The sequence below is a fragment of the Hippoglossus stenolepis genome, chromosome 13 (genome assembly GCF_022539355.2).
Source record: "Hippoglossus stenolepis isolate QCI-W04-F060 chromosome 13, HSTE1.2, whole genome shotgun sequence".
Classification (NCBI taxonomy): Eukaryota; Metazoa; Chordata; class Actinopteri; order Pleuronectiformes; family Pleuronectidae; genus Hippoglossus; species Hippoglossus stenolepis.
The window spans coordinates 14,780,123-14,808,086 of NC_061495.1; the positions used below are offsets into that span (position 1 = coordinate 14,780,123).

General features: G+C 42.1%; 1 protein-coding gene across 2 annotated transcripts; it reads right to left on the reverse strand.

The window, feature by feature from the left end:
• Positions 1-418: 418 nt before the first annotated feature.
• tbl1x (transducin beta like 1 X-linked) lies at positions 419-22,968 on the reverse strand. Of its 2 annotated transcripts, none has more exons than XM_035173702.2 (15): positions 22,235-22,968; positions 7,958-8,063; positions 7,203-7,348; positions 6,759-6,978; positions 5,532-5,664; positions 5,242-5,383; positions 5,070-5,133; positions 4,859-4,956; positions 4,390-4,450; positions 4,115-4,236; positions 3,949-4,023; positions 3,727-3,854; positions 2,680-2,845; positions 2,494-2,595; positions 419-2,336 (listed from the first exon to the last, which is right to left on the reverse strand). In XM_035173702.2, the coding sequence occupies exons 2-15, from the start codon at positions 8,013-8,015 to the stop codon at positions 2,310-2,312; spliced, it is 1,542 nt and encodes a 513-aa protein (XP_035029593.1). In that variant the 5' UTR covers positions 8,016-8,063; positions 22,235-22,968; the 3' UTR covers positions 419-2,309. The 2 variants fall into 2 exon arrangements, with proteins under 2 accessions (XP_035029593.1, XP_035029594.1); XM_035173703.2 differs by lacking the exon at positions 22,235-22,968 and adding an exon at positions 12,112-12,250.
• Positions 22,969-27,964: the final 4,996 nt, after the last annotated feature.

The window sequence follows — 27,964 nt, forward strand, 5'->3', positions numbered from 1 at the left end:
TTTTCCCGTCTCTCATGTCAGCTACAGCCAGTGATCAGAGACTTTGTTTGCTGGTTGTCCGTCAAGGTCAGTTTGACCTATCAAAGCACATTTTTGCCTTGTGATTGCAATATCTCAGGAAGACCACCAGGGGATCCCTTCAAATTCCCTACCAATGTTCATTTGGACTCACTGAAGAACTGATTCCATTTTGGAGGTGGAAAGTCAGGTCACTGTGACCTCACAAAACGCTTCAAATTTTGATGAGTTGTTGCTTAGACCCAAAGATTATATGATAAAACTGTGGTCAGAGTGACCTGATATTATTGGGAATGCAACGCGTCAGGAACACCCGGAGGGACTGAAACTGCACTGAGGCACACAACCAGTTTCAGTCTCAAAGTTAATACTTACTGAAATCAAGACACAGGCTCCGTGGTTTCTGATATCAAAATAGAGTGATTTATTTGAGACACAGAATGACTTCAAAGTTTTGTCCTCGAAAACAGGTGAGTGCACCCCGGACCAGGGCGTCGAGAGAAACAGTAGCTGTCACAGCACTTATTCCATAACTGGGCTCCTTAGCATGCCAAGAAAAGGCCACCAACCCACAGCCCGATTCTCAGTCTGACACAGACAATAATGGCTCTCAGCAAACGAAAAACAACGAACCACCCATCAAACATCCAATTGTGACTGTAAAAAAAGAAAAGAAGACAAAAATACAAGAAATAAATTGGCCCTTTACTTTTAGCAAAATCTGGACATTTGCTGAACCCGCCAATACAAAAAGTGCCAACACTTCACGTTGTTTTGGCTGAAGTAGACTGAAAAGTAGAAAAGGGACAAAAACAAAAGGGAAATCAGAGTGATGGTGTGTTTGACATGGGCAGAGGGAGCTCGACTTACTGCACGTGTGTGAAGCTCAGTGGGATTGAATAAGACCAATCATAGCATCTTTTTCTTCTTCTTCTTCTTTTACAAACAGTGGGATTTCTCACTTGATCTCCACCTTCTGGTCCCTGTGGTAATGCTAAGAGCGATAGAAGGTCTCATAGGTAGGGTTTAGTTGTTGATTCTCTCATGTCCAGCTCTACATTAAACAATATCTCAATTCTTCAAACCACTGCTCGCTCCTGCACTGTTGACCGGATAGTTTACTGCGTGCAGGTTAATGAGAGGCACGTTTCTTCAGTGGCCGAAAGTTACCTGCCTTCACTGAAAACCCCCGAAACAAAAGCACTGGATATGATTGGTCGAGTCGAGAAAGACTGTATTAAAAGAAGCTGATGATGAGACATGCACTTCATTTAAAAAAGGTCTTGTTGCTGCGCATTAGCAGTAAAAGAAGTGTCGACTGTAGCTTTAATGCACCGCTACAGGATGTCAATAAAGAGTACTGTATATAAACATATATACACAGTATATAAGTCTGTGTATTAATCTAATTTACATATCTTTACATTCTTTAAATTTACATCCAAAAGGGGAGAACATTTTGACTTTGTAAACCACACTTTTCACATCTTAAACACAAATGTTCTAATCTCGACCGAATTGAGCAGGTCATGTTCGGAGATTACTTCTTGGCAGGTTCTTCCTGTTGTTGTTGACCTGATGTTAAACATGAGCAGAGAACTACCTTGTAGCGGCACATTCAATTTTGACTTTCAAACGTCCATCTGTGGAAAATAGACAAAGAAAATGCAAGAAGTACTCTTGAAACAAACTATTCTCCGCTGAGGAGAAGCTCAGCACCCTGTCGACAAGACAATAGCAGTGCTTCAGTATCGATGTTACTTTTATCATGTCTCCAGTTACGTCATTTGGACATGAAGTAACATTCGCACAAAGGAATTTTAAAAACCACAACTTTTCTTTCATAATTTGTTGCCTTTCGCAGCCAAACACGTGTCTCATTAACACCTCTCTTCCTGTAGAACTCATCTTTGCGTTTCCAACCCTTACAACCCGCTAACAGCTGGACCAGTGGCCCGGAGAGATCACAGCACTTCCTCATTAGAAACCTTTTAAAAATGCGGATGCCCCCAGGGATTTGGAATCAGACCAGTCTTGGGGATCTCTTTAACCCGCTGCCGTTGTCTCAAAACAGGCGTGTCATAAAACACACTGCAACAGACAATAAAGGTGCACGGAATTCAGTTGGTGTTGGCTCCTCAGAAGCTGGTGCAGTCATGTGGTTTTCCTCCCGTGAAGGTTTTGTTTCAGTCAACCTTAACGGCTCCTCTTGAGCAATGAGAGTGTTTCTGCTGATGTCAGAAGAAGGCAATCTGCTGCACGTTCCAGGATACATCAAAGTCTCAAGTCGGCTATTTTCGGAGATCGAGAACACATACCTGGAAAGCACAGACATGTGGTGGCGTTAATGATACATGTCAGCCATCACCAAGTACTTGAACATTTTATAAGCAAGCTCCAAACTACATAAGATGAATTAAAAAGTTGAGCAACCACAAACATTTGGAATTCATAATCACACAGGCTGTGGCTTACCGAGCCGTCTGATGCACTGGCTCCAACTTTGTCCCCGGTGCTGTTCCAGCAAACCTCGAAAATACCGCCAGTGCCCCTGAAGCTGTGCACCAAGGCTCCAGTCTGAAACAAGGCGACAAACACATGTGTTACAACATTGTACGTCTAGTCGGCCCGTAACCGTATCGATCCCTCTGCGACGCTCACCGTGGTGTTCCAAATGTGGACACACTTATCGAAGGAGCCGCTGGCCAGGTGATTGCCGTCTGGGCTGAAGGCCACGCTGTAGACGGGCTCTTGGTGCTTGGTCAGTGTGTGAATACAAACGCCTCGCTCGACATCCCACAGTCGCACTGTCGAGTCGAAGGAGGCACTGTGGGAAAGACAAAGTGAAAAAATAAGACATGAGACCAGAGCTAAGGATTCATAATCATCTGTTTTTGTGACAAGATGATCTATTAAATATGTTTTGTTAGTGCCAGAGGTACAAGTCTGTGTTGTGTTAATAATTTGCGTTTTTTAGCACTCGAATGTCTGGTCAAAATGCTCACATGTTAACATCCAATATAAAATATCCTGGAAACGTTGATAATAACCGTTTTGTTGAGGAGAAAAACTACACAACAGGGTAACACTTTAACCAGTGACAATTAAAAATGTGTGAATTTGAATAAAAAAGTGTCAAACTGTGTCAAACTGTGTCAAACCAACACCTGTAATCAGACCCTGCTGAAAACAAATGGAGTCTGACTTCAATCGACACGTGCTTCACAAAGCAAGTATAAATAGCCAGGGTTAATCTAAGGGGGGCAAGAAGTGAAAGTGAAGAGACATTTTATGCAGAGCGCTAAACTGAAGCCAATTAAAAGTATGTATTGCACGCATACTGAAAAACGATGGCATTTATTAAAAGATCATGGAGTGCCATCCAGGCCGTGGCAATAATGGCAGTTTTATTTCCTTCGTGAATTACAGGCAGGTATGCTGGGTTGTCAGTAACGGCTGTGAATTCCAGTGGTATTTGAACTAGAACATTCAAACACGCGTGCACATCTGGGTCAGGGTGTGAGGCTGTGAGCCACTGACATTTACTAGCATTGAGATTTTGCCTGAAACACGGTTTCTTCTGAATGCCAGACTATGACAAGACTCTGCTTCCCAAACACACATTCAGACACGCATGTTGTTTTAGTCTGAGCACACAAAACCTGCACTTTGCTCTCAAAAGTGGGCGATGTGTGAGTGATTTCCCACCTGGCGAGCATGATGTTAGAGTTGGGGTTGTTTGTGCCGGGGCCTGTGGGACTCCACTTGATGGTGTAGATCTCTTTACTGTGAGCCTGGAGGTCGTGAACGCAGGAATCCTGCTTCATACTCCAGATCTGAGCGTGAAGAAAACAACAACTAAATATAACGACTGAATACAAATCACCACTCAGGCTTTATCTCTTTAGCCTCCGAGGACTGGTCTCTTACCTTGAGCGTCATGTCATCTGAGCAGGAGGCGAGCAGCATCCCTGACGGATCCCACTTAATGGCATTAACTTCATTCTGCATAGCGTAAAAAAACATAAGCATGAGGTAGTGAGCGCAGCACTGTGTGAGAGAAGGTCAGAAGATCAGCGTGGAAAAAGCTGTTTACCGTGTGGCCCTGGAAGGTTTTGAGGGGCCGGTCGCTGCCAAGTCGACAGACGTGGATGCACATGTCTGTGCTACAGGAGGCAAAGGTGCTGTTGTTCTGCCAGTCGACATCCAGAGCTGGGGCTGAAGAATATTTCAATGAAAAAGTTATACTCATTAAAAAGGATCAGAGGTTTATAAGGCCACAACTGAGCAGTCATATTTATTATTATTGCATCATATTTATACATCTCCACCAGTTGTGATTGTTGTGGATACACAGTGTAGAGGATTTACCTGAGTGAAAAGGGAACTGCTGCTTGGCTTCTCCTGTGTGTGCATCCCAAATGATTGTCGTCTGGAAAATGAAATTGTGCATTGAAAGATTTCTTAACGCAACATAATGAAGATTGATAAATTAAAAGACTGAATGTATCATAATCATTAACTTTGGTATGTGAATTTATTAACTTCATTTCTTTTTGATCACAAAATGAGCACATCTGCTGTTTATTAATTTAATATAAATATATTAACTAAACATGTAAGACAACAAGTAATAACAGGGTTCTCTCTCTCTCAAGTTTATACTGAGATAAATATTCACTAATAGAAGTGCAGTTTAAATTATATGTTTCTGATTTACACTCTGGCGAGTGATCTAAAAAAGTTAATTTCAAGCCCTAGGACTGGTACAGAAAAAACAACCATGTGGATATTATTATTGACAGACAAAAATCCAGGCTTGGGGAGCTTTATAAAATACCTTATCTACGCCAGCACTGAGAATAGAGTTCCCCTTCTTGTTCCACTTGAGTGCAAATATGGGCCCTTTGTGCTGTCCCAAGGTGCTTGCCAGATTTCCTAAAGGATAAGAGCCATTTCCATTTATGTTAGAAAAGATTCTTCAGAAATTGAGGTTGCATTAATTACAATAGCAATGATGCAATCCTGTGCGAGAACGATGGAGGACATACCATCCTTCGTCCATATCCTTGCAAATCCATCGTACGAGCCAGTTGCCAGGAGAGTCCCGTCGCTCTGTCGGATGGAACGATAACAGATCTGTTACTTGAGCGTCCTCAGCATCAAAGTCTGCACATGGTACAAGTAAAAAGAGTAGACATGGATTGATGTTTGGGGACCTACATTCCAGTCTAGTGAGGTGACGTCTTTGTTGCTGGGGACATCCTGGCCACCTTCTCGGATACAGTGGCGCAGCACCAGCTGGGTAGAGTTGGAGTTATTATTCTCGTTCAGGTTCCAGATCCTGGCGGTGGAGTCTCCCGAGCTGAAGACAATACCAACGCAGCAGGGGAGGGTCAAAAGATGGTTGCAACATAAGCTGCCTCATTTATCTTTCAAAATAAAAGCCAAAGCGGGCATACAATAAAGCATGACTCATCCGGCGATCTGTTTCAGCTCAGACAGAGACTCACCCTGAAGCCAGCAGATCGCTGACAGGGTTCCAAGCGCAGATGAACACTTCGGACTCGTGGCCTCGGAGCACTGTGGCTTTACTGGCTGGTATCGCAACATCCATATCCATCTCCATGGGCTCGCTGTGGTTATCTGAGAAGGGCCGGCGCAAACAGATGGTCAGATACATATGCACATATTAATGGATGCATCAGCACACACATGCAAGCACATATATGCCCACAATTGTCAGCAAGCTTAGTGGTAGTGTTAATATACTGCTGATAGAATTATCTCTAACGAATATTATTTATCGCCTAATGTTAGAGGGGGTGAAGAGTTGCATTTAAACCAAAGAGTCGGATCAAAGAAAATCAATAAGGTGTTTTTGCTGGTATAAGCCAGAGCTATTTTTATTCATCTAAGTCTGAGAGACTGACCCAGTTCGAACGCACACAATTATCACAGTATAATGAGAACCCAGTCGCAGTGATGGAGGCAGAGTTTAAAACAGGGGGGAAAAAACACCACACCTTTAATTAAAACTCCTGTGAAAACCATACAGATGATAAAAGTTCATATAGTTTTCTGAATAAATGTTTGATTAGAGGATTAGAGGTCAACACTGAGTTACTCGGCATCAAGAGTCTGGATTATAACTGCCATTACCATGATAGTGTGGGTGATAAATAAACAAAATATGGTGACTACTAATAAGAATATGATTTTTTTGACATTGTTATAATTTTATATTTAAATCAAAGTATGAACTGCAAACATGGAATACAGACTTGTGAACCTTTGCAAAAGAAGACTGAATTCTGTGTTTTTACCTCCACAACCATACTAATTTATTTATGGAAAAGGCTTTTATAAATAAAGAATTATCTCCACCCGAACAAGTTTATCAGATAAATAAGGATATCAGATCTCAATATCAGCACATCAGAAGTAACACACCTGAGAAACGTGTATCACGTGACTGTTCATTTGCACTGGGCATGTGGAATCGAGCGTGGGTGAGTGTATCATCGATCCGAAATGTCTCTGTACCTGGTTATTCATTCAAAAATGCTCCCATAGAGTTTTAAAACTAAAACAGTTAAAAAACTGTTTCAGGCACTTAAAAACTCCAGAACAGCACGGACACCAAAACTAAAACATAGTGGAGTGAATGTAGCCATAACTACTTCATAGATAATGTTAGTACCTACTACTACTGAGACACCTATATTTATTCCACTTACTCATGATGTGAGTGCCATTCTCTTCCCCATTGAAGGTGGCTTCTCCATTCTTTGGTGCATTACACTGGATTCCAGAGGTCGAAGCTGCCATTGCACCGGACGCCTGCTGCTGGGCCAACTTGTCGCGGAATGCCTGCTGCCGTGTCTGCACCGCATCTGGCATCACAGCGTCGATGAGCGACAGCGACTCGATCGGTCGACCGTCGAAGACTGTGCCATCCTGTCAGAACAGCAGACATAAATAACACATCATGAGGCAATATTTAAATTGTGACTCGTCTAGAGTCTTTCTTCATAATAATCCTTATTTAGAAAAGTTGAGTAAGGCTTTCCAATTGCTGTTCCTTACAAACATTCATCAGTGTTTCTCTCAGGAGTGGGGAAAAAGGGGAAAAATCATAAAAACATCGTTGGGAGTCAATAAAAGCAGATCCCTCTCCTCACCTCATTGATGCTGATCTCTGCCTCTACATACTGAAGCCCTTTCTGCAGGATGGAGATGAGGGCTGCAGGGGGCACTAGTGTTCCATTGATGTTCGACTGGCTAATGTGGCTCTCAATGCCAAAGGTGAATGCTGAGTGGGAGAAACCTGAAAACAAAACACACCATTCACATTCATTAATGGGTGAGTGCCAAGCACAAGATGTGCACAAACACAGCACAAATATTCAAAGAAAAGTCTTGTCTGATCCAAACAAAGCCAACAGTAATTGAATACAAAAGCCCAATGGCGTAACAAGTATGACATTTGAGAGTATAATAAGGCATGCCAATGTCAATGTTGACCTCTGCGCTGCTAGTAGCTTGTATTCTGTCAGATGGCCTCAGATGCTGATCTAAAACCAGTAATAAAACGCTGCGACTGGAATTTGAGTCGGTGATCAGAATCTTATCAAAGAGTGCATAACAAGTTGACATCAGGGGAATGCTCTGTGCAGTCACATTACAAGCGGTTTATTTCCATCCACTATGTGATAAGAAAAACATCTCTTGACGCACGTAGGCATCATGCTGGACTATGCGTAACATGTGCTTTGCCTTTAGAAATGCATGATAATTGCATTTTCTAGTCAATGACCACATAAATGTGCTTTGACAGCAAAAACCTTGCAATGCGGAAAAATATCAGCAATTGATGTTTCAAGCCCAAGTTGATCAATTCATTTTTAGCGGTATATGACTGTTTAGTGAGACAAACCTGATTCTTGGAGGTATCTGTAGACCAAGAAGTTCACTTCGTCGCTGGTAATACTCATCTTAGCCCAATGACAGGGAGGAGGTATGTTGTAAGGCTGGGCTCACTCCTGAAAATAAAATCAAACATTTAGTTTTAATTAAGATTTCACACTGCAGTCTTGCATAAGACATTTTAAGCCACTCGAACAAATTATTTCTCTCTCATATCCCAATAAAAATGAACACAAATGTTGCACCCAGCAGAAATCAGTCCTGGCTTTTGTTCAGTGACACAGTCGTGTGCCAATATATTTTAATACACACCCACACACAGGACAGTCCTGTTTTCTAGCCTCTCTTACAACATGCTCACTCTTGTCCTGCTCATTGCTGCATGATTCCTTCCTTTGACAGTGTCAATAGCTGGGTCAGTTAACCTGTGAATCCACAAACTGAATTCAAGCATTTCCTGCTTCTCATTCTGGTCTAATGGGAGTATCTATATCCATTTGGCATCTACTGAGAACTGAATGGTGCTTCCCATTAGTGACCCAGCCAACAATCTAGATGTAAAAGAGTCCTGATAAAGCTGTAAGGATATTAAATGCCAGTCTTGTGCCCATCTAGTAAATTACAGAGGAGACCGAGGGGCTAATTATTCCTAGCAGCCGACCTGACCCTCCATTTCAGAGTTATTTTCAACAAATATGAAATGTTTAACAGAGCTTATGAAAAACATTTCAATTGAGACCATTTCAAAACTGAAAGGGGCCAGAGAAACAAAAATGCAATTACATTTTAAATTCCATCAAGTTTTTTTGTCCTCAGGCAGATGAACACAGTGAGAATACTAAGAGGTTTTATAATTTCCCTCTCATTCAAGCATGCACTTCTCTAGAGAAGGGTAAATTGAGCTGGAATGAGATTAATTATATACCCACAAATAAGATGTAAACATACACAAATGCACAGCAAAAACAATGAGCGTGAGAGCCGTCTGTGTAAATACTAGGAAAATACAGAACAAACTGCAACCTGACAATGAGTCATGGCTTAAAAGTAGAGAGCCATTTCCTGCTCTCCCACTGGGAGATAAAGGGACAGACATTTTGCTGAAAATAAGAAGAGAAATGGAGGGGGGTGGTGTCAGGTATGAGGACCGCATGGCTGTCCAACTTTCATTCCAAACACTGTCCGGGCCCACTCAAGTTTCCTTTTGGTAGCGTAGCAACGAGAGTGATCGAGAAAAATAGACAGAGAATGGCGTTGTCCCAATTACCAGTGGGCATGCAGCCAGAGGGCTTGAACATGTTACTCAACATGAATTATTCACTTTCACCTTGGTATATTCTTTCTTTCTTTATTGTACTACAGCTGAAGTACGGAGGGTTTACTGACAAAATAAACCGCTTCGGTTAAGTTGCACCTGGTGTAGAAGAAACCACTGCAACCAACGCAAGACAGACATTTACTAAAAATAAAAATACTGGTTTAATCTCAATTTTCCCTCTATCACTTACATCAACAAACAGATACCATCTGTACTGCACTCACGAGGCAAGGACTCATTGCGACCTTCTTCCATAAACAAAACGGGGCTAGTCTATCTTTGCCATTGTGCCCTGCTTTGACCGCTGTTACCATGTTTCTCATTAGCTTACATATGGGACTAGGAAGGGCTAGCCACATCAAAGCAAGGCCGCGCTGCACCCAAGGCCACTACAGATACATACCAAACAACTGGAAACATAATTAGCAGGGAGCCTGGAGGGGCTCGGGTCCCATCGGTGCAGGGCAGAGGCAATAATCCCTCTACTGGGCCCATGATGGCACCATCACCAGTTCCCCAGGTATCAGAGTCTCCTCTGAACAAACAATGTGGCATCTAGGAAAGGAGACATGTATCCACTGAAGTGATAAGAGGGGGGAGGGGGGGCTACTTCCTTTAAGACCACTACAACAAAAAACACTGTTTTCAAAGCACAGATTAACCAGAGGTTGGAGGTGCATACAGTAGACATAATGTTGACACCACACATCCTGTATTGTGGTTAGTATGATTATGGGATACTGTAGCTTTATACAATGGGAATTTGCACTAAACTCCGTTCACTCTCCTGAAATTATTTGGCTGTATGACATTTTCCTATTGTTGTGAACACGTCTGACCCAGAAAATCTCCTGCCGCATTCTTCATATATGAAAGGCAGACTACAGAGACTGTGTAGAGCCTATTGTCCCGACATTTTCTGGAGTTCATGTCTGAAAACGGCTTTTGACACATCAGTAGTCAACAGCACCACAAACCACAACTCCAAAATACCCATACACTTGAATGTATGTAACTGAAACATGATTATATACTTTAATATGGATTGAGTTCAAATTACTTCCAGGGAATTACGTGCTTCATGTTCAAATTCTTTGAACCTTGATCTTTTTTTGAGGAGAGTCTGATTGACTTCCCCAAAACGTCCAATGATAAATGTGGCTGACATTGCTATGGCAATATGATTCATGTCTAACAGTATACAGCGGTATCAGAGATCCCACATTTGAGCCAGATGAGCCCCCGCCTGGAAACACTACAGAGGAAGTGTGGGGTGTGTCGAACAGTGACGGAGTATCAATCAATCTGAGGAGTAAAACTGAATATTGTATTGAATGGAACATAAGAACCAAGTCAATCCACTCCCATCAGTCTTTATTGTCACTGTGTGTGTCTTTTAGATATACATATCTCCAAAGCCAGAACAGTAAAAGGAGTCAATTCACAATCTATTTGGGGGAGATAACATTGCTGACCTGTCAGCAGACTGACCTTGGCATGTTCCAAGTACACCAAATCACCCAAGATATTTGAACTTATCTCTTTAGGCTTTTCTCATATGTCACGGAAAAAGCAAGCATAGGGTAGAAATACACTTGCTGTTAAGCCATGCATTCACGTAGCCAGCCAGATGTGTCAGATAAGCCTAATTGTCCACATACTTGGTGTGTACTACGCATGTTACAGGAGTGTTCCACCACAGGGCACAACACACACAAAAAGTAAAGTTTTGCATTTTGTAGATACAAAACATGGTGACACCGGAGGTCATGCACTGTCCCCACCCGTCATGTGTGTATCGCATCTTGCAGAAAGTGCACAACCAACGCACCAAATGGACACAGGGATACATGAAGCGACCATGATGCATGCAGGTAGTTAAAAGCAAGTATGTCAACATTTACCAAACCTACAGTTATATAAGACTTTCTGAAAGCATTTACACAACACATATTTATAAACAACTTAAGCTTGTTGTTGCTTTAAATCTTTTCATTTCTCTGGTCTCAAAGTCTGACTAACGATTGAGTATTGACTTTCTGAAAGCATCTCTTACACAATATTATCAATCTGTGCAATATCAACTCAACTCAGACATGCACTGAACTCTGCAGATACTCCAGAGGAGGTGCATATGTGAACTTCCTCCGCCTGGCCTCCGAGTATAAAGTCTGTAGAAATTCAAGAGAATTCAATGTGAGAACATAGCAGGAGTTCCCCCTCTGGATTCACCGTGAGCGAGTGGGGGTTTGATGACACTTCTAAAGAGCAACAGATGCAGAAAGGAAAAAATACCAAAAAAGCAAAAAAATTATCCCACGGTGAAAAAGTGGTGACACACACACACACAGACGACACCGACAAAGATGTCAAGAGAGTTTGTGGTGATAAGAGCCAACACCTAGTGTGTTGTAAAGAAAATCAGGTGATGTCTACAGCAGAGTTAAAAAGTCGCTTCCTGCCTCTGCCTGCTGCACAGCTCGCCTGAATAATGCGGAGGATTTGTTGCTGTTGTGAATGTGTCTGCACAGAGAACCTCCCACTCCTTTATGCATGTGTGAAAGGCAAACTGGGTAAACTCTGTAGCCAATTCTCTGGATTTTACCCACATGTCATGTCTGAAAACGGCTATAAGCTCCAGAGCACAATCAACATACTGTACATTTATAATAGTGTTAAACAAACGGATGAATTCATCTGTTTTAAAAAGACAGGCAATAGACAGGACTAGACAAATGTAAACCCAAAATTGCAAATGATGAGAACCCCCGTGGTCATCAAGCTAGCATCAAGTTGTTTTTACGACGTTTATTGCACCCATAGAGAATATAAACTGCACAGCTTACCAAGCCACCTACGTGCGTTAGGCCAAAGGATGTGGTGGAAGCAGAAGAACAATAAAATCCTTCATAATTGAACGCCCTGTCAACACTGCACGTCAGCTGCATTTTCAGTCTTCCACCTCAACTACGACTGACAAATGTATCGGTATCAAATCTGTCAACTAAGCAAAGTACCAACTCCCTCTTTGCTTACGCAATTGACACCCAAAGCAAATACTTGTGTAACTACATGGCTTGTGTATTGTGCTGTAAGCCCTGTCACTTTTGAGTGCACTGCAGTGAATTAACTGACACAGGACAGCAGCTCTTACAGACCAGTACTATTAATTCACATTTAAACCATTTTAAAATGCATTCCCCTAAAGTATGATTACCATAACAATGTAAATATGCAAAAATGATATCTACCACTGAGCAATGTATGATTAACCATCTTCAAAAAAAAACACAACCAATATGAAATTAAAAATCCAACACTGATGCAGGAGAGCAATGCTGCTATGGTGCTCTACTAGCATGTGTAAGAAAAGACAGGGTATGATTATTCATTTTTTAAATATCTGAGTTGAAGCCAAGCCGCACATTTCACATGTTTGTGCACGTTCCATGGATAACATGACAACACTTTAAACCGTGCACAAATTTAGCTTTAATTAAGGAAGAGAGATAATTTACAGTAAAAATCGGTTTAGAAACACACTTGACCTTTGGGCTTGTACACTGCAGCTATATGTTTTAAATACTTCACTTGGTCTAATCTACCTTAAACTAACTCTAAACAACCCTGGCATCCTCTCTCCCTCTGCACACACACAAACAGACTATATTGTATAATAGGTTACAATCATGACCAACTTCAGCTCCATATGCAAATAAAACACGTTTTTTTAAACATAACAATTTCAGTGCAGAAGTAACAGAGAACACAATACAGAACCATCCAACTCCTACACATGCAGGTTTGAAAAGCACAATGTTCAAAACCAGCATACCAGGGAGCCCATTTTCTCCTGAACAGTCACCTCCTGACAGATGTGCAAACAAGACCTGGAAACAGCAGCCATTTTCTCTTGAACTGCTCTGCTGAGTAAAAACCCGCCTTTGAAGCTTCTGGTTGGGCTGCAGTCTTGGGGGGGGGGAGCGATTGGAGTGGGGGAGGGGAATCAAAGAGAGAGGGTGGTGGTAGTGGTGGTGGAATGGGAGCAGGGTGATAAATAATGATCCACAAACAGGTAATCACAACAACCATTTGAGCGTTATTCTTTGCCTCTCTCAATGAGTCACTTAGCGGCGGCCGATGTAGGTCGGCGGCGGTGGGGGATGGTAGGTCAGCATGCGTTGGGGGATGGTAGCCCTCAAGTCTCCTGGGGGAACACTTCTCCCACGCTTCCTATGGGCGGCAACATTTTCAATGTTTACCAGGGGTGGCCGACTGTGCGCCCGGAGAAACGACACAAGTGTGCGTGGTTTCATTCAAACCAGCGACTCCACCCACTGACTGACACTCCAAGTAGAGAGGAAGCGCTCATAGAGGAAGAAATAGTCTGCTGAGGTGATGAGTAAAAACTGGGTCTGCAGACAGTTGACTCTCAGCAGCACATGGCTGATCACCCCCGGAACCACGAGGGCCGACCTAATGGTTCTTCCAGCAGCTAACAATCAGCAAGGTCATCAGGGTAACACATTAGTGCAACTGCAGCAACTGATACTGACAACATGTCTTCATGCTATGGTCCGCATACAAACTACAAAGGGACAAATCTTTGAAATACGCCATGACAGATTTGCAATCATTTAAACGTCCGGTGTGTTTTTTCATCTTTCTCTCAAGAGAGAGTTGCACATTCACATGCGCCACCATCACTTGCATTTTTCTCCCCAGGGACTGAATGGGGGTTGGTGACAGACAGCGAGGATCACCAGAAAGATTCATCATGATGTCTGCTAATGGGAAGCACAAGGACCTATGATCCACCCTCATGCTGAACCCATTAGAATCAAATAAAAACGACAACTCCCACTTGTCCATTGTTGTCATCTAGTATTCTCAATAGAGACAAAAGGATATCAGCAGTCTTACATTGCGCAAAGAAGAGAGATCTCTGGGCTTTTTCCCCTATTGGTGCGGACGAAACAAAATCCCTATCATTTATATTGATGAGCATAAGTAAACAGTCGAGGAAACTGTATAGACGCTGTCAAGACTGTGGTGAAAATTTGATATTTTACGAAGCTGCACCCTCACTACAGAAGGAAAATAATAATTAACACTGCACAGTGTGATCATGGCATCTTTTAAGCCTTATAACTAAGAAATTCATTAATCCAACTGGACTTCCTGGACAAAATCTTCATCCTGTACCTGTAGCAACATGTCGAAATCAACATAGATCGTAAACAGATCTGAATCACAGATGTTGCAGTTTGGATCCAATTTAAAAAAGAGTCAACACTGGAATGGTTACTTTGGATATAGACAATATTGTTATGAAATTATGAGGATTTGATGCATATTATCATTGAGACTTTAATATGCCTTAAAAACATTATTTATAGTAACCAGGTTATTGCATGTCAACACCTGGTGGTTTAATATGTGCACGTAAGCACACAAAGGACCAGGCACTGGAGGGGATGCACATGTATTTGCCTGTGCGGGGGTTGGTCTAAAGTAAATACTTTGTGTGGAGGAGACTGTGGGAATTAAATAATACAGCAGAAGAAAACACTTTCAGTACTCTGACCTTGCATTCATCAATGCATATATACTGCAGATAAGGTAAAAGACCGCTCTTTGTTAACCACCAAGCACACTGAACATGTTATCTTTTGCAAAAGACATGTTATCTTGTGCAAAACAAAATTCAGCAGAGACATTTGTAAAATCTAGGCCGGCGCATTCTGTTTATCTTTATGTTGTATGATTAAGAGCCACACATTCCCGAGTATTATCTAGTACATCTGAAATTGAGACTAAATGATCTGTACATTTGATCAAAAACAACAAATTGGATAATGAAGAGAACCTCTGACAGCCTTCAGCTGTGTTACTGTTGATGGGACCATTATCTCCACTACTGACAGGAACTGAAACTATTACATCATTATTGGGAACATACAGTATATGTCTAAACAAGCTTTTATGTAACACTGTTTTACTGAAAAAAGAAAAAAGAGAGGACTGTACCATTTTTATCAGTAGCGTAAATGTAGATTTCGACATTCATTCAGTAGAAACACACAGCAACCACATAAAAGGGCCTCAGCCGGGAAATTGTCTCTTTTTTTCTCCAGCGAGATGAGGACTGCACGAATAAGCTGTAAACACAACGACAAACCAGTGTGGGCAATACAAGTGTTGCCATGGTGACCAGAAGATCTTGCTTCTCTGTCAACAGCTGCTCATGCCACCCTGAATGCCCCCCACTCTTGTGGAGCTTTCCTTCCATCTGACATCAGGGTCAAACAAACAAAGCAGACAAGTGAGCTGAAATTCTGATCTTCATTCTAAGCCATCCCTCGACTTATCCCTTACTGAGCATTAACACAGTACGACATTAACAACTACACATCAGAGATGAGCCCTTTGTAGCGTGTGTGTGTGTTCTCTAAACAGCGTATATCCTGCTGAGCAATCCATCACTCACACAGAAGGACATTTTGGAAATGTTTCGAATTTCTTGTTGTAAATAGGTCAGAAGTTTGAGTGCACGTACCTCTAATGTATGTAGAGAATGTTTTAATCTGCATTGGTATTTAGATCATGAAAACACACCGCTGTTAACATCAATACCAGATTTCTTAATTTACATACATTTAATTCTTCCATGGCCCATTAGTGGCCTCACTCAATGAAGACACATAATGTAGTCTTCTCAGGAGGCAATAAATACACCATTAATCTCCTGTAATAAAACTGACCTTGTAATGTTTCACACGGTACTGGAAGACTAAACACACACGTAAAAGAAATTATGCATAGACTCTGTGTAATTATACACCATTGTAGATAAACTGAATTCCATGGGCATAATAACTTTGTCCAAAAGTCATGCTCGTCTTTTTGTACATATTGACCACAGGGAGGACCCAGTGTTTGGTACATTGACAAGTTTTCAACTACAAGGAAAAGGAAATTACAAACCACGCATGGGTAAACTTCAGACTTTCATTGGCATTCTACAGATGGCAGTTTCGTTTCCGGAGCAGTGTGATCAAAGCCACAATTCATGGTTTTACTCAACAGCATATTCCTTTCACTGGCTGTCTGAACAAAGCTTTAGACAGAAAACCAATGAGTACATTCAGTACAGAACTAAGCCTGAATGATTATGAAGAAAAGATTGTTCAATATTGTGATGATGGTAAATAATTAAGTCTGCATATACAGTCCCTCTGTCTTCCTCAGCCACCGTGCAAGCTAACCTCACAGTCACCACCAAAATGCCACCAATTAATCTGAGGGTAGCTGACAGCTAGCTGGAGCTTCCTCTGAGTAGCCACATGGTGCGAGTGCATTGCCCGTGCATCTCGGGCTCCATCTGATAAGTCAGATCTATCTGACACTCACATGCCAAGTGTGTGAATGCAGGGTTTACCCTCAGGCTATGTCCACACTAATTTAAAATGAAAACGATCTCCATCCAGACAAGTATTTTAGCTCCACATCAGAATTAATCTCTGTCCATACTGACAGCCATGAAACCACATATCACATGACACATTCAAGTACACTTGGCTTGCATGTGCGGGTTAAAACAGGAAGAAGATTGTGTGGTCTGCAGTTGGTTTCCTAGTTGTAGAAAATAAAAACGAAGAACAGCAACGAAACAAAATGTAAGAGGAGGGATTTCGTTGATCAAACTGACAATGAGGTGGAGCTATTACTGAAAGAAAGGGTTAAAGCAATAAGCTTCTAATTCGTTCTCCGTGTTGCATTTATCGCTGATAGTCAAAGCTAGGCCATTTGTTGATAGGAGGACATTAAAGGAGAATGAAAAATCAGGGAAAGATTCATCGAGACTTACAGGATCTAATCAGGAAGCAAATGTGTATCTGCATCTGTTTCCAAGTCTTTGTTTCTACCTGTCCAGACTAAAACACAACCATGGAGATTTCAAATTATATTAAAAAATGAATGCTTACAGCAGCAAAATCACGACAGTGTATAAACTAAATAATATCTCTGAAGAAAAAAGGAAAATGTCAATAAACTAAATAATATACCTGACATAGGACACTGTGATGTAGAATAAAGAACACAGACATCAGTCACTATCAGTCATCTCCTCCCTCCTCTTCACTCTGCTGCTGAGGACTCCTCTTCTGCAGGTTATGCTACTAGAGAGAGGGCGCCTGCTGACTTAGTCTGTAACTAATAATTAACAAAGAGCTCACTAATTTGAAGGTGTGTGGCAAATAAAACTAGCAGCCTACATACAGACTGCTCTAATTTGAGCTTGTAACAATTCACCATTAGCGCAATAAACACACAGTGGTTGTGTAAAAAGGAAAGGTTAAATATAACTTTTCTCTGCTGGAGTTTTTTTAATTATATTTGCAGTGCTACAAGTGCAGTTGTTATCAACTCAGGTAGAATGTTCACATCTTACTGGTCTCTACTGCCGCCTCTGTGCTGTCCACTGAGTGTGTGTGTGTTTGAGAAAAGAAGCTGCAGCCCGACCATAAAGGACAGGAAAATAGTGGTATTAAAAACCTAGTGGCGGACGTGACCAACCTACAGCAAAAAAATATATTGTTGATTTAATGATTTTCTTCCTGATCTTTTGTGGCTGAATCAGCAGGGAGTGAAGAAAGACTTAAGGGGGGGAGACAATATCCCCTTTGGTGGAAAGGTTCTCTGGCGTGCATGTGCTTGCACAGCTTCCTGAACACTCATCCTCCAGCATTATTAGTGCCCCCGAAACATTTTTTCTGTCTTGTTACAAATTACAGTCCAACTGCGGAGAAACACTACAACGATGGCCACACAGAGCTTAGTCTTTCTCTGCTTTACTTAGAAATGAGATTACCTGTTTGTACTAACAGACTGACCTTTGAGAAAAAGGGTTTGTCCATTGACAGAGCGTGATGCGACACAGATGTTTGCTAAAAGCAGCAAACATTCTATTTAATACAAAGAAGGTTAGTGAATCATTAGCCACAGTGTGATGGGTTCAGACACAATAGAAAAAGAAACTGATTACCTGCTAGACACTGAAACAGTTGGGTGTTTGACACAACTTTAAAAAAGGCATGTGGCTTTGTCCCACTTGTTTTAATTGAAATGCTCTCAAGGACATAGTTAACGCACAGCAGACACAAGTTCACACAATGATAAACAGAGCAACCCGAAATCCAAAGTGAAATCCAAATAAATAACTACAGCCTTGGACTAGCCAGTACTTGTATGGGCGTCATTTCAGAGTAACCACTAGTCTGTGAGCTGGCAGATAGCCCATGAAGACAGCACGGAGAGAATGGTTCACCTCCCCCCATGGCCTATCATAAATAAATACCGCTACAGAAATATTTGGACAGCTCGAAACAGAGCTTTGCAGCACCACAGGGCTGCCATGGGCTTTCTCTGGGACTTCCTTGCCCTACTTATGAGCAGGGGATGAATTTCTGTTTTGAACACAGTCTGACACAATGTACCACGGATTAGCCGTTTTCTCTTCTGTGCATCAGTTCACCAAGTCCACAGTAGTCACATTTGAATGACTAAATAGAGGGAAACAAAGTAAGTACAAGCCACAATGTTTTAGACCAAATCACAATATCCAGTCATAATCAGAAGTATTTGGAAAGCAACACATTTTGAATCTTTAGGCTCTGAGCTTCAGCATCTTTCAACTTTAAAATAAAAGTATGGATACAAAATGACATTTCTATGTCTCACCTTTAATTTCAGTAGGCTTTGTAAAAACTGCTTAGACCTTTCAACACCCACTGTCCCGAACTGTAGCGATTCAAAGTAATTCCACAGATACACATTAAGTCAAAGAAAAATAATTATTTATATATTTTGTGGAAAATCGGTTGTAGACAATGACTGTCTGGAGGCTTTAACTCACAGACGTCACCAGACACTTTCTATCTTAACTGGTGATGTATCTACCAGAGCTTCACAGCAGCCATCTTCAGCTTAATTTGGTCTTCAACACGAGAAATACAGCTCAGTCAGACTGAGATCAGGTGACAGGTGGATATTCTACCTCCTCACCTTGAAAAGCTCTTTGGTCGCTTTGACCAGATGTTTAGGATCTTTGTTCTGTCTGCTGAAATATGAACCATCATCCAAAGAGTTTTCTATGTATTTGACTAAATCTGAGCACATCATATGCCCCTAGATAGCTCAACATTCATCCTGTTGCTTCCATTAGCAGTGAAATCATAGATGCCCGTTTTCTAGTTCCATTAGCAGTCTTATATCTGCCCGAGCTTTAACAGAATCATCACTTTGTTTGACCATAGTCTTGAGGGAGATTGATTTTTGTTTCTCAAGTCCACAGAGATGGATGTTTTTGAGAACAGCAATTGGTCCTTTCTGTTTTGGGGGTTTTCACCTTGTGGTGACTCCTCCGAGGTTATGGTTGTTAAGACTTCTGGGGTTATTCATGACATATCAAATGATTTTCTAATGCTCTTCTTTCTATCAGATCGTTTGCGTTTTCAATTTTCCTGTACACACCAGATAGATCTTTACTTTTCAACCTCATTTTCAGTTGTATGGTCACCGCTTCACTTCTCACGTTGACAGAAAGCCCTATTTTGATCTAAATGACGACTCTGTTCATGTGAGCTTTTTGTGATTTAACCATTGAAACAACACACAGCGGCCAAAGAAACTTAATTTAGTTGCCAAAAGTCCAATTATATTTGAACCATGCTATATTATGCGTTAGAGGGCCACATGTCCCACACGGTTCTTTTGATATTGATGTAAACCGACTCAAATTAAAGCTGAAACTTTAATGTAGTATCCGTCATTTAATGTCATATTAAATGTGTTGAAGCTCAGAGCCTGGAGGATTAAAAAATCATAGATTGTATATGAAGATGGATGACATGAATGCTCCCAAAAAGTGAAAGCAAAACATCTTGATCGCCCCCTGGTTGCTGGCTGCAGTATAGGCCATAAGCCATGTCGGCTTCGGGTAAGCAGATGGGACATGGGCTAAACTAAAAAGTCAAAGTACATGCCAAATTTATTTTTTGCACAGATGGTTTCTGTCCTTTTTGGTAGTTTTTACTTACATTGTACAGTGTAAGGTAGTGGAATGAGAAGAGAACGTGAATTATAAGCAACTAGCTAAAATTAAGTGAGATTTATATTTTCTGTTGATATTCACTCTGGCCAGCGTGCTATGCACCAACCCACTAAAGGTCCGAGCAGAAAAACTGAGGTCACTCATTTTCTGAGACAACACAGCATTGAAAAACAAATAAGATGTATTTCTTTCTCAAATCCTGTCACTGAAAACAGAGGAAGGCCTGTGGGCTATCTACATTATTCATTTATGCCCTCTGAAGACTCAGTACAAAGGTAACAATGTCCAGCTACTGAAACCCCAAAACAAAGACACACACAGCTATCAATAGAGTTAGTTAAGAATAAGGTCACTGAAAATAACATATTTAAAGACCAATGCATGGAAACTTAAATGTTGTCTGAAACGTGTACTTAAGACATCATAAAACTGCTTTTGTTCTTGTAATGGGCAGCACTAAACCTATTTTTGTAACGACTGCAATTACGGTTCACTAGCAGCTCTCACCTCTGGTGACAAAACTGGTAAACATTATGACCCTTATTCAACACAATATGGTTGAATCTAATAACACTACGTTGACAGGAATATCTTTCATATATAAAAACAAGGAATCACGAATAAGTAACGTAGAAGTTATTAAGTCGTACAGAATATCTGTAGTATCTCGGTGGCAATGACATTAGTGAAGAGTTTAAGGTGTCATCCAGATTACGTCTGCAAGTTTACATTGTGAAAATAAACACAAAAGGTCGCAGCAGCAACCAAAATGTCAAATCAAGTCCAATCCCCATCTGCCAACACAAGGTTTCTTTAATGCATTTTCCTTGTTGCTGAAATGCTTCCATGCATGCAGGAGCTAAGCAACATTGGCTGGTTGCTGTGAACAATCAGTCAGTAGGCCAACAAGAAAGGGGGACATCACTTATTATTTGGGCCACTGACATACAATCAGGCCAAAAACAGCACTGAGGGAGCAGCGTGTTTGAGCTGTTGTTTCCCTCTGAATCCTTCTCGTGTCTCGCTTTAACAGCAAATAATGAACACTTTGATGCTCAAGTTGCCAGACGAGACATCCTAACTGTGTCTGTACTGTATCCCATTATTCCATTAGCTACTGAGAAAAGCCAGGGCTACTACATGGAAAATAAGAATTTACGAGTCACGCAACATGTATTAATCTCTTCATCAAAAGTGTCCTCACGAGGAATATGTTACAGTTTTCTGTAGCTACTGGTCTGTGCTGAATTTATAGACAGTTGCAGCTCAGGAAACAGCATTAACATTGTAGTTATACAGTAACACGAACTGTCCCTTGACTACTGGTGGCAGTGTAGTACAGTTGGACGTCTCTCCCCTCCCCCACTCATGTGCTTCCTAAGTCTGCAAAGGGATATAAATATGTATATCGTCCATATTTCAGCTTCAGGGAAAATGCCTCCAACTGCACAACATGCTGGTGCTTTCAGTGTTGCGGTGTGTTGTTTTTAACAAAGAGAAAAACTAGATTTGCCAAGTACCAACGAAAATGGGGGCAATCCTCGAAAAGCTGTTAAACTTCCAATTGTATTTTGTGAAGCAGTCACACAGCTCGGCTACGAAGGGGAAAAAGAAATCAGGGGCGATGAGGGAAAAAGTGCCAGGATCAAAAGGAGGGAATATTAAAAAAGGCACAAGCAGGAGACATTTCAACACACGTGTGAGGCGGCGGGTGACGAGGCTGAGCCGGCAAACCTCCACAAGCAGCGGCTCGATCACCCGCTAGCGACGGAGTCCGTGTGCTCCTCCAGCACCGGGCACAAAACATGCAGCTCCGCAAACCCCCCGCGCGCCGGTCGACTTTTTAAACTCACCTTCTCGTGTGTCGTGAGCGTGAACTCGTGGTGTCCGCCGCCACCTCTTCCTCCTCTTCCCACGGGGGAGAGAAAAACCTCCAACTTCAAGCCGGTTTACGCGAGCGACGACTTTCCTCCTGTTTTGCTCCCCGTCATATTTCAAGTTCCGACCGCCGCCGTGGGTGAACACTCCACCGCCGACTAACGTAAAGTGTCCGGAAGGCTCCCTGGCAACCGGCTGGTAGAAGTTGTGAGTTCGCGCTGGGGGTAAGGGGTGGGGGGGGGGGTTGTTTATTTATTTTTTTCAAAAAAGTTACAAAAAGAAAAAATGGAATGGGGGTGGGTGGGGGTAAAGGGAAATGCGTTGAGTTTCTGCGGCTCAGGCTGCGGGCGACTCTGGTGGAGTTTCCCCGTTCAGCGTGAGCGGATGGGGGGGACGGCGGGAGAGAGACGTAGACGGAGAATACGAAGAGAGAGAGAGAGAGTGAGTGAGTGAGGAGGGTGTGTGGAGGAGGGGGTGAAGGCTAACTGACCTTAAACCTGAATATTACAAACATAAACACGGCTGATCACGCTAATGAGGAAACCCAGTGTTAGCCCTGTCTGTCACTATGTTGACTGTTATCTCAGAGATTAGAAAAAAAAGAACACGCGAGCGTCCACACTGTTAGCATACAGTAGCTTAGCCGCCTAGCTAAACCCGGGTGGTGTTAACGCCAAGTTAGCGCAAGAAGACTGTATTGTAAGTGGTGTTTGAGCTGGAGCTGGAGCAGGAGCAAGGGGGAGTCTCAGGCTGCAGCCCCGCATGGTGCGTGTATCTGCCGCGCGCGCTCTCCCCTCCCCCACGCCGGCTCTCCCCTCCAGCTCCTTTTCGCCTGGCGGGTCACACCGCGGTTGATTAATTCTCCCTTCGCCCTGCTCAGTCATTCACATTTGGAAAGTAAATAACAAGTTGACATCATTACGGCTCCGCGCTGCTGTGACACATTCCTCCGACTACCGCGCACCCCGTAGCAAGCGCGCACCGCATATTCCCGAGTTAAAGCTGCAGCTTCACACGCGCAGCGCGGGGTTGTGTTTTAGCTGCTTACATGCACGACAGTGTGGGGGGAGATAATGTTGTATGTACGCAAATGCTTGGTGTTGTTGTGAGTAGCACAGGAGCTGCCGTTAGAGGTCCAGTGTGTACGGTGTAGGTGAAAGGGATCTATTGGCAGATAATACAAAAATAACCCTCGTGATTTTATCATTGCATTCAACCATGAGGGTACAAACCCAGCACAGCAAGAATCATGTACATTAGCTTTAAAAAAGACAAACGACAAGTGCTACATGTAAGTGCAATATATAAGTGAAACTAACTTACAGTTTACACATACAAACAGAATTATTTGCAGAGATAAAAACACAATCCCATTCTGTTTTCTTATGAGCCCATTTTTAACAGATTTTGAAGGAATATATATTTCTTTTGAAGAAGAGGGGTGAGTGTTAACAGCACAACTTAGAAAATGTAGTAAATTAGGATCGAAATCTCTTCCCTACCTCATCATTATACCAGAGGACGTAGGAAACATTGAAGATGTCTTTAAGGTCAGAGTTATGGTACAACTATTCTTCAGGCTGTTCATTTCTCTACAGGTCACAGGTATATGACTAAAGTACAGTATGGTGTTGATGATAATAAGCGGGACATGTCAGAACACACAGAATGCTTTGTGTACTGGGTGGGAAGTGTCGTCCATGATGTCTTTAAACCATCACGTTTACTACCTCACTATTCGGAAACACACTGAAGAGCATCGTGGCACAGAGCCAGCTTTTCCTGATGCATTTGCATAGTCATTTTAATGGCCACATAAAAGCCACTGGCCCAGTCGACCACTGCGGAGAGAAAGGCCAATGGTGCTGCACGCTCACATGTGTTCAGTGACTTTATCTTCTCTGTGGGAAGACGTGATTGAGGTCGCTCTTGTACATGGTATCTACAGTATGTTGTTATTTTAGTCCGGGCATGTTGTAGAGAAAAAACATTTGTTAACTCCTGCGGAGCCACCCCGGTCTTTGAAAGTCGGCCGCCATCTCTTCTTCATTGTTTTGTTCTGAGCCAAAGGCACTTCTGACAACTACATTACTTCACAAAATAAAAGATGTAACCATGAAGAAAACAGCAGCCATGTCTTTGATCAATGTGAAGACTGACATTGTGAACGGTTCACTCGGGAGATATTTGTGTCCCACAACATCAAGGATGTTGACGTTCTTATTTCTTCATTTATTCGATCAATTAAATGATTCAGTTTTATTTTGCAAAATGCCAAATTACAACAGCTAGTATCTCTAAAGGCACTTTAAGACATTATCCCAGAACAATGCCAGATGCTGTCACATTCAGGAATGTGAGCTTGGTATTACACGCTGGAAGACAGAGAATGGAATAAATGAAATAAACACACAGTTCACAGAGGACACACAGATGTCAGCCAGTCAGTCTCTGAGCATATGCTGCAGCAAGAGTCCTGTCCAAGCTGTTCTCCGGAGCGATCCATATTTGATGAGAGCAGATAAATGGATATATGAGCTCAGCCTATCAGTCTGCCAAATAACTGTTTCACAGGCCTTGTGCCAAAGTAAATTGTCATATAGATTTCAGTAAGGAAGTGAGGCGTCTCATTTCCAGAAAATGAAAAGTTACACATTTGGCCTGATTCACACATCCGGCCCATGTAAAACCCATCTGCATTTTCACGCTCGCTGCACGATCCTCAGTCAATCCTTTGTCTGTCGCTGTGCTGCAGGGTGCTCTGATGTGGCTACATTACAGGCGTTGCAGTTTCACAGTGGTTGAAGTGATAGATGATGCACATCAGGCTCATACTGGCTGAGACGTCGAGCAATAATTTATATTAGAAGTCTGCCAGACGAATTGGCCTAAAATTCAACATTCCCCTATAGTTTGATGTGGTAACACAAATGTGAGCTTGTGTTTGTCTCAGATTAAAGTGATGCGTAGAACTGTTCGTCGTAAAATAATTGTGTCGTGTTTGCACCTGGATTTCTTGAATTGACTAAATTACGAGGCAGTGACACAAATGAGTCATTAACAGTTGGTCATTGAACACCTTCTCAAAGTGTCTCTGTCTGTCAAACAGGCTGAAACCATATCAAAATGAATAACAATTACACCCTCACCAACACTGAAAGACACAAGATATTGGTTTAACAAAAGACCATGAATTTAAATCTTACATGAGGAAAAGAAACATTAGCTGTTTTTAGAGATAAACTTCAAAAACAGTGTGGGTCCAGACTCTCTCTGGACTTTGCCTTCCAAATATGAAGAATGTAGCAGGAGACTGTTCAGGTCACACACATTTACAACCGCAGAATGTCTAAAGCAACTGGCTTGGACAATTGCATCTTTAAATACAGCCCCTCAGCGGATGTCTGAAAGCAGCTATTTTGAGTTGCTCTACAATAGAAATTACTCTGAGGCAGTTATATGTGATAGCATATGGTGTAACTGTTAATTTATCAATTCTTGTAGGATTTGTTGCTTGATTATGCAACTTTTTAGATGGACATCCAAAGCCCTTCAGAATATTTTTTTAAGTCTGTCATTGTTTCACTTAGGAGTTGAGATTTTTGCAGACAATTTTGATTTTAAGAATATCAAGATCGAGTAGAAAAAGTAAGAGCTTTAGCTCATATCTCAGATCTACCTTCACAAACATGGTGTGATAAAAAAACGTCTCAGTACTCGTCTACTTGAATTTACTGTGATTCAAGAATATGACACCTGCAGTTTATACAGCTGCCCCCTGCCTCCATGCAGCTGTAACATTGCACTTTTATTTTTTCTAGAAAATAACCAATCCCTTAGGATTTTAGAAGTGCTGATCCTCAACCCAGCCCTTTCACACTCTGCGGCAAAATGCCTGAGCTTATACAGTCTGAGGAAACTAGATGGACAACATCATCTGCAATAAGCAGACACTCGTACTGAAATTCAGAATAATTGCAAATTATTATTTGTTATTCATTTCAATAACCACTTGCTGGAAATGTCTCTGTACCTCACCCAACACATGCAGCAACACTAATGTCACGTGTTTATTAACTGCATCCAGACATTTGAGCCAGCACTAATAAAAACAGTCCAGGCCTGGAATTTGCTTCACACTACGTGAGCTGTTTGTCTCTACTGTATACAAATCCTTAAAAAAACCCAAGTCATTCACAGCTAATCTCTTCGCTCTGCCTCCTGCACCTCCTGCACTTCTATTACATGGTGTATGGTAGGAGCTTTTCCTGCCATAGAGCTGGGTCTGACCTCCTAACAAAGAACAGGTTCAATCTGCCTCCCCTCCCCCAACCCGGGGAAGCTGATGAGGGTCACATGACCTTTCTAGACAGCACTGAGGAGCAGTGGTAATATGCACGGGTGGGGGAAGGGTGCTGTGAGTCACACGACTCTTGTTGTGTCGTTATTAGGCTGGGAAGCGCGGGGGAAAGCTCAGCCTGCAGCAGGGGAATGTCCAATGGGGTATCTATTCCTCATTGTGCCCTGGCGTCCACTGACATATTGGATTTAGCTCCCTAAGCCCTGCTGCTTTATTTACACTGTAAAGAGAATGGGAGTATGGGGGCTGGGCCATCATAGCCAGTCTGGAAGAAAAAGGCTTCACTATGAATGTGTGTGTGTGGGTGCGTGCACGTCTGAGCACGTGGCACTAGAGAGAGAAAAGGCAAGCCTTGTGTACTCACTGTACAACACCTCCCCCACTGTCTCCCTCCCCTCCCCTACCGCAGCCATCCACACCAACTGGAGATGCAGAAGGCTGTGGTACAGTTATGTCATAGCCCACAGATCTATTTTATAGACAAAGCAAAGCAAATTAATTCATTAATTTTTAGGTGCAAATTCATTAGATCTATATGAGTAAATGAAGCAGATTCAGGTGTTGCCAAAGAAGAGCTGAAATGACGGAATATGAATGTGTGACCTACGACAAACCGTGTTTATAGGCTATCACACTCAATGAGTTAAGAACATTTTCTGAAAAGCATCTGTCTATTAACAAAAAAAAACATGCTACGATGCAAACTACTCAAACTTGTGTCTGATTTTCCAGTCGCAGATTAGTTTTTGGATGTTGCAGACAAATGACCCAGATCGGATTCAAATCGGCGTTTCATCAGCAGTCGCCTATCGCTATGTGTGAACTCTTTAAAGACGCGATTCGAGGGGCTAGCAAACATGTCGCAGTCTCCCAACTTGATATAGCAAGGTATCTAGACGAGGCAATGGAAATGTAGATGCCCTCTTAATTTACGTAATGCCTTTATCCAAAGTAAAAATGTGAGCGTATATTAATAAAATATTAGGTTATTTTTCCTCTGTAATATTGCATTGTTAATGGCAAAGTTGAGAATAATTGCCCTGATTTGCTCTTTCTATACTTGAGAATGTATACCCACCACTGTCCTCCCTCCACCATAATAGAATTCCTTTGACAGAACAGGGGGAGGGAGAGAGAAGGCGGGAAAAGCAGACAGATGTCAGAGATTCAAGGGTCGGGGACAGAGGTCAAGGGTTGGTGACCTGGGCATCCAGCAAAGTTGCCCTCCCTTTCCTCCTCCTCCAGCATAGTGGCAGTCAATGACTTTACAATTCTTTCCTTTTAAACTGATATTCAAATTTCTCAGTTCAAGTTTTTAATCCCTGAATAGCTGTAGAAGCAGTTA